General features: G+C 39.2%; 1 protein-coding gene across 1 annotated transcript; it reads right to left on the bottom strand.

Moving 5' to 3' along the window:
- Positions 1-266: 266 nt before the first annotated feature.
- Positions 267-12,705, bottom strand: LOC143855912 (uncharacterized). Its single transcript, XM_077365963.1, has 6 exons — positions 12,090-12,705; positions 11,731-11,942; positions 10,789-11,638; positions 10,466-10,746; positions 1,775-1,859; positions 267-961 (listed from the first exon to the last, which is right to left on the bottom strand). The coding sequence occupies exons 1-6, from the start codon at positions 12,703-12,705 to the stop codon at positions 267-269; spliced, it is 2,739 nt and encodes a 912-aa protein (XP_077222078.1).
- Positions 12,706-13,292: the final 587 nt, after the last annotated feature.

Below are 13,292 nucleotides of genomic sequence, written 5' to 3'. Positions count from 1 at the left end.
ATCTTCTCATTTTTAGTTGACATCTGGGGCGGTGGTTTAGTGGTAGGAAGCCGTTCAATCCTCGCTCAACGTTGGGTTCGAATCGCGTACGCCCCATTATGCCAGATGTCCTCATGCCCGATTAACTCGGGGAAAAATGAGTAATGGCCGATGATTACCCACCTATGAGGCCATTTTTATTTATTTGTATATATATATATATATTTTACCGGTTATTACATTCTACCCCCCTTAAAAAAAATTTCGTCCTCGAAATTTTACGTACCTTAAGAAGTAAATAGATGAGGATACTTTTGTTTCATCTCCTCCTCCGGTTCCCATGTTGCTTCCTCGGTGGCTTGGCTCCTCCACAGAATCTTCACCAGTGATATTCTTTTTGTCCGAAGAATTTGTTCCTTTCGATCAAGGATTTGTACTGGTTGCTCTTCATAAGACAAATCTTGTTCCAACTGCATTGGTTCTGTTTGCAGTACATGTGATGGGTCCGCCAAGTATTTCCTTAAAAGTGAGACGTGAAACACATTGTGAACATGTGACAAGGCTGGTGGCAAAGCTACACGGTATGATACTGGTCCAATTCGTTCAAGTATTTCGTATGGTCCAATATATCTGGGACTGAGCTTCCCTTTCTTTCCGAACCTTATCACACCCTTCCAAGGTGATACTTTTAAGAATACACGGTCACCCACTGCAAACTCCAGGTCTCGACGTCGATGATCGGCGTAGCTCTTCTGTCTGCTTTGAGCCGTCCTCATATGTTGTTGGATCATACGTACTTTGTCAGTACTTTCTTGTACTAACTCTGGGCCTAGAAGTTTTCTTTCTCCGACCTCATCCCAACACGTCGGTGTTCTACACCTCTTACCATAGAGAGCTTCATAGGGTGCACTCTCTATACTAGAGTGATAACTGTTATTATAAGAAAATTCAACCAATGGTAAGTGTTGGTCCCAATTACCTTGGAAGTCTATTATGCAAGCTCTAAGCATATCCTCCAGTGTCTGAATTGTCCGTTCGGATTGACCATCTGTTTGAGGATGAAAGGCAGTGCTGAAGTTCAACTTTGTCCCCCAATGCTTTTGTATACTCCTCCAAAAATTAGATGTAAAGCACGGGTCACGATCAGACACAATGGATGCTGGTATGCCGTGTAAACGGACTACTTCTTTGATGTAGAGCTTCGCCAATTGTTCTAAGGAAAAATTTTCTCGTATTGGGATAAAATGAGCTACCTTCGTCAGTCGATCAATGATGACCCATATTGCGTCATTTCCTTTCGTAGTCCTCGGTAGTCCCGTAACGAAATCCATTGCTATCATATCCCACTTCCATATAGGCACCTCTAGTGGTTGTAAGGCTCCCTTTGGTAGCTGTCGTTCTGCTTTAACTTGTTGGCAAACCAAGCATGTAGACACGAACTCAGCAATCTCTCTCTTCATATTATTCCACCAATAATGGGTTCGAAGATCTCGATACATCTTCGTACTCCCTGGGTGTATGGAGAATGCCGAACTATGTGCCTCAGTTAGCAACTTCCTTCTTAATTCTGGATCGGAGGGCACACACAGTCTTGTGTTGAATCTTAAGATGTCATCTTTATCAACATTGAATTCGGAAAGTTTGCCTTTCCGAACTGCTTCGATCTTTCCTTGTAATTCAGGATCATCAACTTGAGTGGCCTTGATTTTCTCCAATAGTGATGGTTGAGCAACCATCTGTGCTATGTAGCCCTTGGTTCGCGGTTCTACTATTTCCATATCCAGTTTTCTCAGATCTTGGAGTAAATGCTTTTGAGTGGTTAGCATTCTTGCCAAGGTTCCGGAAGTTTTTCTACTCAATGCATCTGCCACTACATTCGCCTTTCCAGGATGATAATGAATGGTGCAGTGAAATACTCAAGAGGGGGGGTGAATTGAATTTAACTCAATATTAGGCCTTTTGAAAATTATCTATAAACCCTAATTGGAATTTTTCTTCACTTAATTAAATATTTGGTTAGTGCAAATATAATTGAAAGAACAAAGTGAAATGCCAAACCAAAACAATAATGGAAATGCAAGAGTGAGAAATGACACACCGATATATAGTGGTTCGGCCAACGGCCTACTCCACTCTACTCAAGGTCGCACTTGAGGGATTCCACTATTGGAGACCTCCACGATGCCCGGCTCCGAGGCGGTTACAATTCCAAGGGATATTAAACAAGGATGCCCTTACACCTTTACAAAGACTCTCCTTCTCCGCCGAGTTCTAAGCGGTTGCTCTCTAGGGAATTAAAAAAGGAATGCCCTAGCCACCTATACAAGATTTGAAAGAGAATAGCTTGGCTTCTTCTTGAAAGCTTGATGCTCTTTGTAGACCCTTGATTGCTCTTCAAAGATGGTGATTTGCAAGTGAAAGCACTACTATATCCAAACTCAAAAGATTCACAAGTGAAAGGCAAGTTTGGGATGAAAAACAAAAACTCAAGCTAAAATGGATTGCAAATGTTTTTGATGCTTAAGGATGTTTTTCAAAGATCAAGAGAGAGTGAAAAACTTCTCTACATGTTGTATATATAACCACACCAAAGAATATGACCGTTTGGGGGTGGACATATCAAAAACCAACAATTAATTTGAATCCCAACGGCTATTTTTTAGTCTGTCGCGAGGTTCTCGGAGTTCCGAGAACCATTCTCGGAGTTCCGAGAATTCTCAGAGTTCCGAGAAATATTCTCGGAGTTCCGAGACAACGGCCAGAAGAAATAAAATTTCTACTGGACATTTCTCAGAGTTCCGAGAAATTGTCTCGGAGTTCCGAGAAAGTGTCCAGATGCTACTGGACCTTTTCTCGGAGTTCCGAGGGAACTCTCGGAGTTCCGAGAAGCCTAAAAATCCGCAGTTTTTGATTTTTATTGCAAATTTGATTTTTAGCTTTTGGAACTCAACTCCTATGGTTATTTTGGAATGTTTATGAGGGTCCCAACATGTTGGTCCACCACATAACCATTCACTAATGCATTTTAAGTTCTTAAGTGTTCTTTGAAAACCAAGTTGAAAACACTTTGCCTTGACTTGGAAATCTAAAGAGAAAGGATGTACAATGATACCTATGCAATCTTCAACTTCTCTTTAGTCTTGGTTTTCAATTGATCTTCCATCTTGTGTATGCTTGCTTGAGAGATGAGGTGAGCTTCACTTAGCTCCTTTGACTCTTGTATGGGATATCTCCAAGCATGACCATGTTGTGTGTTGGTTTCTTCAATGATCAATCCTATCTCAAACACAACACTTCGAAGCAAATTGATTAGTATTCAAAAAAACACAATCAATTATGTTTAGAATCATCAAAACAAGATAGGAGAGTAGACCCTTGGGCTTACAATCTCCCCCTTTTTGATGATGACAAACAAAATTGATTATGAGGTGTGTGTGGAGTGACATAGTAGGCAAGTGAATACTAGAACTCCCCCTCAATATATGCACACATATAAATGATACAAGTTATAAGCAAGTGGTGGATATAGTCAATTGAATAGATAATCAATTTCAAACTTCTCCCCCTTTTGTCATCGACAGAAAGGGTGTAAAAAAAAATAGGAGTGGATAACTCCCCCTGAATCAATGCTTATGGTATAAAATTATATAACCAAGTAATGCACATATACCTGTTCATGATCGAGATGTTGACATATGTCAAGATGTTAGGTATTTTAATTAAAGTGAAGATACCTCTCCAACTTAGAAAAACTAAGAAGGCTAAGAATATCAATTGAGTGATTTTTATGATTAAAAATTTGACATCTCATTCATGCAGATACTACCAAACAAAGATTATATATATAAATACTATATAGATAAGCTGGTTAAAGGCACAAAGTATTTATTTGGCAATTTCTTTGATTTGATCCGCACTCCATATGTTTAAGGCACTTCGGATATAGCAAATTCTATCATCACTAAGGGGTTTTGTAAAGATATCCGCTAATTGTTCTTCAGTGTTGATATATTTTAAGCAAATATCCCCTTTTTGTGAGTGATCTCTGATGAAGTGGTGCCTAATCTCAATGTGTTTTGTTCTTGAGTGTTGTATGGGGTTCTTTGTTAAGCTTATAGCACTAGTATTGTCACATTGGATGAGAATATTTTCCATTTTGATTGCATAGTCCATCAATGTGCTTTTCATCCATAGGACTTGAGCACAGCAAGCTCCAGCTGCCACATATTCTGCTTCTGTTGTGGACAGAGCTACTGAATTTTGCTTCTTGCTAAACCATGAAACAAGTGATTTACCCAAGAATTGGCAAGTCCCACTAGTGCTTTTCCTATCTACTCTACATCCAGCAAAGTCTGCATCTGAATATCCGATGAGAGTGAAGGAAGATGATCTTTCATACCACAGTCCTAGACTTTGGGTTCCTTTTAAGTACTTGAAGATCTTCTTAACTGCCGATAGGTGAGATTCTTTAGGATCCGATTGAAATCGAGCACAGAGACAGACAGTAAACATAATGTCTGGTCTGCTGGCTGTCAAATAGAGCAAACTACCTATCATACCCCTATACAGTTTCTGATCCACAGATTTGCCAAATTCATCTTTTTCTAGCTTAGCAGTAGTATTCATGGGAATTCTTGATGTCTTACTGCTATCCATGCCATACTTCTTTAATAACTCCTTTGTATATTTTTCTTGATTTAAAAATATTCCATTTTTGTATTGTTTAATTTGAAGTCCTAAGAAGTAGGTTAACTCTCCCATCATGCTCATTTCAAATTCATTTTTCATTAAGGTTGCAAATTCATCACACAATTTTTGATTAGTTGAGCCACAGATGGTATCATCCACATAGATTTGGACAAGGAGGATATCATGATTTTCTCTTTTGATAAATAAGGTTTTATCCACCTTTCCCATCTCAAATCCCTTTTCAACTAAGAAAGTGCAAAGCCTCTCATACCAAGCTCTAGGAGCTTGCTTTAATCCATATAAAGCTTTATCAAGCCTGAAGACATGATTTGGATGTTTGAAGTCTTCAAAACCTGGAGGTTGCTCAACATACACTTCCTCTTGGATATAGCCATTTAGGAAGGCACTTTTGACATCCATTTGATATAGTTTAAATCCTTTATGAGATGCATATGCCAAAAGTATCCTAATAGCCTCCATACGGGCAACAGGAGCAAATGTCTCATCATAATCTATCCCTTCCTCCTGATTGTACCCTTGGGCTACAAGCCTAGCTTTATTCCTAGTGATAATTCTATTTTCATCCAATTTATTTCTATACACCCATCTCGTGCCAATGACTGGATGATCACTAGGTCTAGGTACTAGCCTCCACACTTTGTTCCTTTCGAATTGACTTAGCTCTTCTTGCATAGCCATCAACCAATATTCATCCTTTTCAGCTTCCTTGATGGATTTTGGTTCTAATTCGGATAGGAACGCCAGATTGTTACTCACACTACGATAGTATGATCTAGTTCTTACTGGCAATGTGGCATCACCTAAGATTTGGGATTCAGGATGATCTACCAATGTTCTCCTATCCCTAGGCAATGAGTCATCATTTTTATTTTCTACTTCCTCACTAGGTAATGTATGACTTGTTGATGCATGAGGAGGAGCACTCAATTTTGGAAAAATATGTTCAACGGGTTCATCCTCATCATGTGGCATTTCTTGAGGTGTTGGCTCTCTTTCATCAAATGTCACATGCATGGATTCTTCTACTACTAGGGTTCTCCTATTAAATACTCTATATGCTTTGCTATGAGAAGAATACCCTAAGAATATTCCATCATCCGACTTCTTATCAAATTTATGTAAATTATCTCTAATGTTCAAAATGAAGCATTTACATCCAAACACTCTAAAATAGCTTATATTTGGTTTCAAGTTTTTCCAAAGCTCATAAGGTGTTTTCTTAGAGATTGGCCTTAAGTATACCCTGTTTATGATATAGCAAGCGGTGCTAACCGCTTCCGCCCAAAAATATCTAGGGAGATCATTTTCATGCAACATTGTTCTAGCCATTTCTTGGAGAGTTCGATTCTTTCTTTCTACTACTCCATTTTGTTGAGGTGTTCTAGGTGCGGAAAAATTATGTTTAATGCCATGTTCATTACAGTAAGTGTCAAAGTGTACATTTTCAAATTCCGTTCCATGATCACTTCTAATGTGGGAGATGGCAACACCTTTTTCATTTTGAATTTGATTGCATAATGTTAGGAAGTTTTCATAAGTTTCATCTTTATGTCCTAGAAATATGACCCATGTGAATCGTGAGTAGTCATCAACAACTACAAACACGTACCTCTTTCCACCTAGGCTACTAGTCTTCATTGGTCCAAAAAGATCCATATGAAGTAGCTCCAAAGGGTAGGAAGTTGAAATCATATTTTTAGGTGCAAAAGAGCTTTTCAATTGTTTTCCTAATTGACAAGTTCTACAAATGTGATCCTTGATGAATTTGAACTTAGGCAATCCTCTAACACTTTCTTTTGAGGAGAGGGTCGAAATGAGATCCATTCCGGCATGACCCAACCTCCTATGCCATAGCCAAGAATCCTCACTAATGGCATTTAGACAAGTCACTTTTTGGAGTCTAAGATCATCTAGTCCAATTGTATAAATGTTATTGTCTCTAGACCCTATGAATTTTACTTCTCCATTTATCTTATTTTTAACAATGCATTTGTCGGGATTGAAGACAACTTCAAAACCATTATCACATAATTGACTAATGCTAATAAGATTATGGGACAAGCCATCAACAAAGAGTACATCATGTATGGGAGAGGTAGAGTTACCTATGGTGCCTTCACCTTTGACTTTTCCTTTCTTATCATCTCCAAAGGTAACTTCTCCACCATCCTTGAGTGATAGGGATGCGAATTGAGTGAGATCTCCGGTCATGTGTCTAGAGCATCCACTATCAAGGTACCATGTGTTCCTCTTGTTGTGGCTTTTAAGGCATACCTACATAGGAATAGGCAAGTGAGATCCCTTAGGTACCCAAATCTTCCTAATCTTGCTATGTTCATTTGTTTTCACTTTAGAGTTCAATTTGATCTTATCTTGTTTAGCATGCAAGCAAGCAACTTTATAATGACCTAACAATCCACAATAAAAGCAAATTTTGGTACTACTAGAGAAAGTCTTTTCAAGTTTGTTTTTATAGTTAGATATTGTGGTATTCCATCTATGTCCAAGTCCACTTTTGTCACTTGACATTCTTTGAAGATTTACAAGTTTATCCAATTTTAATGAACTATTTTCAAATTTTTCAAAGAGTTTCTTGAGTTCATCATATTCAAAAGATAGTTTACCGTTTTCATGCTTTAGTTTGTTATTTTCAATAGAGAGATTTTGTCGATTTTCATTCAAAGTCTTAATGGTAGCATTTAGCTCATGAATCTCTACTTTGCATTTTTCATTTTCATTATCTAAGAATTCATGATCCTTTTTTAACCAACCAAATTCTTTTGTCATGTTAGCAAGAGAATTTTCAAGTGATGCAATTTTATCAAATTGAATTTCAAGTTCATCATTTGCACTTTGTAAGGAATCTAAAACTTCTTGTAAGATAATGACATCATTTAAAGTGTTTACCTCATTGTTATCATTTGTTGAGGCCATGAAGCACACATTTCTTGCCAATAGGCAATCTTCCCCATCATTTTGTTCGCCTTCGCTTTCAATCTCCTCATCCCATGTGGCGGACATTCCTTTCTTGCCTTCTCTTCTCTTGAAGCGGTTGTTTGAAGTAGGTTCATTGTTGAGTGGACAATCCGGGCGAATGTGTCCAAGCTTCTTGCAACCGTAACATCGGGGTTGAGAAGATCCATCACCAACTTCTTCTTTCTTCTTGAATGGAGGATTGGTCCTTCTATTTCTCATGCCTCCCATGTTTCTTTGCAAGAACTTGATCCTTCTTGTTAGGAGAGCTACTTCATCCTCGATGTCTTCCTTTGCATCTTCACTTTCACCTACATTACAAGCAAAAGCAATTCCTTTTCCTTTTTCGATTTTAGTTTCGATTTCGGGTGCTTTTGTTTTGAAAATCATTTCATGTGTGATCAAGGACCCTATAAGTTCATCTAGGTTCAAAGTGTTCATGTCCTTGGCTTCGGTGATTGCGGAGGTTTTGGATTCCCAAGACAAAGGTAAGGACCTAAGAATTTTAGTTACTAAATCTCTATTGGAAAATTGTTTTCCAAGTCCCCTTAATCCATTTACAAGGTTGGTGAATCTAGTGTACATGTCGGCAATTGTTTCATCGGGTGTCATTTGAAAAAGTTCGTATTGCCGAAAAATATGGTTCATTTTAGATTCTTTAACTTGATTGGTTCCTTCATGGGTGACTTCTAGAGTGTCCCAAATTTCCTTAGCCGAATTCAAATTTGATACTCTATTGAATTCTCCGGGAGATAGAGCACAAATGAGAGAATTCATGGCTTTGGCATTATAATTCGAAGCTTGTTGTTCGGCTTCGGTCCAATCATTTAAATTTCTTGTGGGTAGGATATATTCATTATTAATTGCTCTCTACATTTGATAGTCTTGAGTTAAAAAGATTTTCATTTTAGTTTTCCAAAAACCATAATTTGTACCATCAAAATAGGGTGGCCTAGTGTTTGAATAACCTTCATGATGTTGAGGGTAGTTTGCCATTTTTGAATCTTTACTCTAAACCGGTTAGGGTTTTCAAAAAAAATAGAGACGAGGCTTTGATACCAATTGAAATACTCAAGAGGGGGGGTGAATTGAATTTAACTCAATATTAGGCCTTTTGAAAATTATCTATAAACCCTAATTGGAATTTTTCTTCACTTAATTAAATATTTGGTTAGTGCAAATATAATTGAAAGAACAAAGTGAAATGCCAAACCAAAACAATAATGGAAATGCAAGAGTGAGAAATGACACACCGATATATAGTGGTTCGGCCAACGGCCTACTCCACTCTACTCAAGGTCGCACTTGAGGGATTCCACTATTGGAGACCTCCACGATGCCCGGCTCCGAGGCGGTTACAATTCCAAGGGATATTAAACAAGGATGCCCTTACACCTTTACAAAGACTCTCCTTCTCCGCCGAGTTCTAAGCGGTTGCTCTCTAGGGAATTAAAAAAGGAATGCCCTAGCTACCTATACAAGATTTGAAAGAGAATAGCTTGGCTTCTTCTTGAAAGCTTGATGCTCTTTGTAGACCCTTGATTGCTCTTCAAAGATGGTGATTTGCAAGTGAAAGCACTACTATATCCAAACTCAAAAGATTCACAAGTGAAAGGCAAGTTTGGGATGAAAAACAAAAACTCAAGCTAAAATGGATTGCAAATGTTTTTGATGCTTAAGGATGTTTTTCAAAGATCAAGAGAGAGTGAAAAACTTCTCTACATGTTGTATATATAACCACACCAAAGAATATGACCGTTTGGGGGTGGACATATCAAAAACCAACAATTAATTTGAATCCCAACGGCTATTTTTTAGTCTGTCGCGAGGTTCTCGGAGTTCCGAGAACCATTCTCGGAGTTCCGAGAATTCTCGGAGTTCCGAGAAATATTCTCGGAGTTCCGAGACAACGGCCAGAAGAAATAAAATTTCTACTGGACCATTTCTCGGAGTTCCGAGAAATTGTCTCGGAGTTCCGAGCTCGGAGCTCCGAGAAAAATTCTCGGAGTTCCGAGAAGCCTAAAAATCCGCAGTTTTTTATTTTTATTGCAAATTTGATTTTTAGCTTTTGGAACTCAACTCCTATGGTTATTTTGGAATGTTTATGAGGGTCCCAACATGTTGGTCCACCACATAACCATTCACTAATGCATTTTAAGTTCTTAAGTGTTCTTTGAAAACCAAGTTGAAAACACTTTGCCTTGACTTGGAAATCTAAAGAGAAAGGATGTACAATGATACCTATGCAATCTTCAACTTCTCTTTAGTCTTGGTCTTCAATTGATCTTCCATCTTGTGTATGCTTGCTTGAGAGATGAGGTGAGCTTCACTTAGCTCCTTTGACTCTTGTATGGGATATCTCCAAGCATGACCATGTTGTGTGTTGGTTTCTTCAATGATCAATCCTATCTCAAACACAACACTTCGAAGCAAATTGATTAGTATTAAAAAAAACACAATCAATTATGTTTAGAATCATCAAAACAAGATAGGAGAGTAGACCCTTGGGCTTACATGCAGTCATAATCCTTTAGTAACTCTAGCCACCTTCTTTGTCTCATCTTCAGCTCCTTCTGGGAAAATATGTATTTGAGACTCTTGTGATCAGTATAAATTTCACACTTTTCCCTGTAGAGATAATGTCGCCAGATCTTCAGTGCAAAGATTACTGCCGCCAATTCCATATCATGCGTGGGGTAGTTTTGCTCGTGGTATTTTAGTTGGCCTGATGCATAAGCTATAACTTTATCATTTTGCATTAATACGCAGCCGAGCCCTTCCTTTGATGCGTCACTGTAGTCACAAATCCTCCGGTTGGTGTTGGTAATGCTAGCACAGGTGCGCTGACGAGTCTCTTCTTTAACGTTTGGAAGCTTTCCTCGCATTCTTTGGTCCAGATAAACTTCACGCCTTTCCGAGTTAATTTCGTTAATGGATTTGCTAATCGAGCGAAGTTTTCCACGAACCTTCTATAATAGCTGGCAAGTCCCAAGAAACTCTGAATTTCTGTTGCTGTCGTGGGTCTTTGCCATTCTTCAACGGCTTTAGTCTTCGCTGGATCCACAGAAATTCCTTCTCGGGTGACTGTGTGACCCAAGAACGCCACTTGCTGTAGCCAGAATTCACATTTACTGAATTTGGCATACAGCTTCTTCTGTCGAAGTGTTTGTAAAACAATCTTCAGATGTTCCTCATGTTCTTCGCGACTCTTAGAATAGACAAGAATGTCGTCGATAAACACCACGACAAACTTGTCAAGATAGTCGTGAAATACTCTGTTCATTAGATCCATGAATACGGCTGGGGCATTCGTTAGTCCGAATGGCATGACAATGAACTCATAATGTCCGTATCGCGTGCGGAACGCCGTCTTTGGAACATCTTCCTTCTTTACTTTCAGTTGGTGGTAACCAGATCTGAGATCGATCTTGGAGAAGTACATGGCACCTTGAAGTTGGTCGAACAAGTCGTCGATTCTGGGCAACGGGTACTTGTTCTTTATTGTGACATTGTTCAGTTCTCGATAATCAATGCACAACCTCATTGATCCATCCTTCTTCTTTACGAACAGGACGGGAGCTCCCCAGGGTGATACACTGGGCCGGATGAATCCTTTGTCTAATAGTTCTTGCAGTTGCTTCTTTAGTTCCTCCAATTCTATCGGCGCCATTCGATATGGTCTTTTGGATATTGGATTTGCTCCCGGTACTAGCTCGATAGAGAACTCCAGTTCTCGATTCGGTGGGGCTCCTGGTAGATCGTCAGGGAATACATCCACGTACTTTTGCACAATAGGCACGTCCTCCAATTTCATCTTCTTTTTACTCGTGTCCACAACTTGAACTTGAGCGAGATATCCTTCACAGCCCTGTTTTAATAATCGTCTTGCCTGCAACGATGATATTAGTGCTGGAGTTTTGTTTCTGTCAAGGCTTTTATATAGGGTTGATAAGGAATAGTAAACCTGACTTCTTTCCTGTAACAGTCTATATTGGCATGGTTTAAAGTCAACCAATCCATTCCTAATATAACATCGAATTCTAAAATAGGTAAGGAGATAAGATCTACCGATAAGTTTCTACCACAAATATCAACAGAGCATGCTCCATAAACTCCTGATGTAACTAGAGAATTTCCACCAGGCGTTTTAACAGAAAGTTCAAGATCTAACTTCTGAAGTGGTATGCTCAAATGCTTGGCAAACTTTGGTGAAACGAAAGAATGCGTAGAGCCAGAATCAAATAATATATGTGCATTCTTCGAACTTACAGACAAAGTACCTGTCACCACATCATTCGTTGCCTCCACTTCAGCAGTTGTGATAGCAAAAGTACGGGCCTATCCCCTTGGCTGTTGTTGTTGTTGTCGACCTCCTCCTACTGCTCTAGGCTTGGTGCATTGATTTGAATAGTATCCCATTTCGTTACAATTGAAACACTTGATGTATGGGTGAGCATTCAGAGTCTGCTTGAGGGTTGGCTGACTGTTCCGAGTCAAAGTTGGATTTTGTTCCCGTTTTGGGACCGTCTTGCAGTCCTTTGCCACATGTCCTTCCATTCCGCATCGGAAGCATTTTCGTGTCCCCACGTAACAGACACCTCCATGTCTCTTTCCACATTTTGAGCAATGTTGCTGGTCTCCTGCTTCCTTGACATTAGGTCTCTTTGTTCCAGATCCTCCTGGTTGGCTTTCATTCGTTCTCTTTATGCCGGTCAACTTGTTTTTGGACTGCTGAAAGTCCAAATGTTCAATTTCCACTTTCAAAGCACATCTCACCACGGCTTCGTAGCTTTGAAAATCTAAAGCTGCTAATGCTCGCCTGACACTAGGCTTTAATCCGTATTGGAATTTGTCCACCTTACTTTGAACGTCAGTCACTAGGTGGGTTGCATATCGAGCCAGTCTTGTGAATTTTGCTTCATATTGGGAGACTGTCTCTCCCTCTTCTTGCTTTAATGAAATAAATTCTCTTACTAGCTGAGCTTTTAGTGGTTGTGGGAAGTATTTTTCGAGGAAGATTCTTTTGAATTCATTCCAACACATTGCGTTCATTTCTTCTTCGGTTTTTGTATTTCGGACTAAATTCCACCACTGATCTGCGTCACCGTCCAATCTATACGTTGCCAATCTTACACGTTGTTGGCTAGTGCAGTCAATCACTGAAAAGATCTTTTCGATGGAGTGAATCCATCTTTCAGCTTATAAGGGATCTGTAGCTCCCGAGAAGGCAGCATGATGTTGCCTTATAAACTGTTCCAGTATAGCTCCTTCGTTTTGAAGTGGGGCAGATGGGGCTCGTTGTTGGTTCATGTTTGCTGTCATTGCTTGGGCTAGCTGTGCCAATGCAGTGGCAACGGCATCATTTCCTGCATTGTTGTTTCTAGCGTTGGCTGTAGGTTATTCATTTCTTGCTTGCCTTTCTCTGCGTGGCCTGCCACGTCCCTTCCTTGCCTCAGCCTCGATTGCAAAAATCTGTTCCTGATTCTCCGCCATCATCATATCATAGTATCACATTAGTAATCTAAATTATAACTCATATTTAAAAGCATTTATATACAGAAGTATCACAGAAGTCATAAATAGCACATAAGTTCTGTATTAACCAACGACTAGCGGTATAGTTAACATAT

Source organism: Tasmannia lanceolata, unplaced genomic scaffold (assembly GCF_043159265.1).
Source record: "Tasmannia lanceolata isolate RefF3 unplaced genomic scaffold, GAP_Taslan_0.1 ptg000023l, whole genome shotgun sequence".
NCBI lineage: Eukaryota > Viridiplantae > Streptophyta > Magnoliopsida > Canellales > Winteraceae > Tasmannia > Tasmannia lanceolata.
This window is presented reverse-complemented; position numbering and strand designations above follow the sequence as displayed.

Coding starts and splice junctions, on each gene's coding strand:
- LOC143855912 (XM_077365963.1), bottom strand. CDS start 12,705: ATGTGTTGGAATGAATTCAAAAGAATCTTCCTCGAAAAATACTTCCCA. Junction 11,639..11,730: donor TTTGTGGTAGAAACTTATCG/GTAGATCTTATC, acceptor AGACTGTTACAG/GAAAGAAGTCAGGTTTACTA. Junction 10,747..10,788: donor GTATGCCAAATTCAGTAAAT/GTGAATTCTGGC, acceptor TGGGTCACACAG/TCACCCGAGAAGGAATTTCT.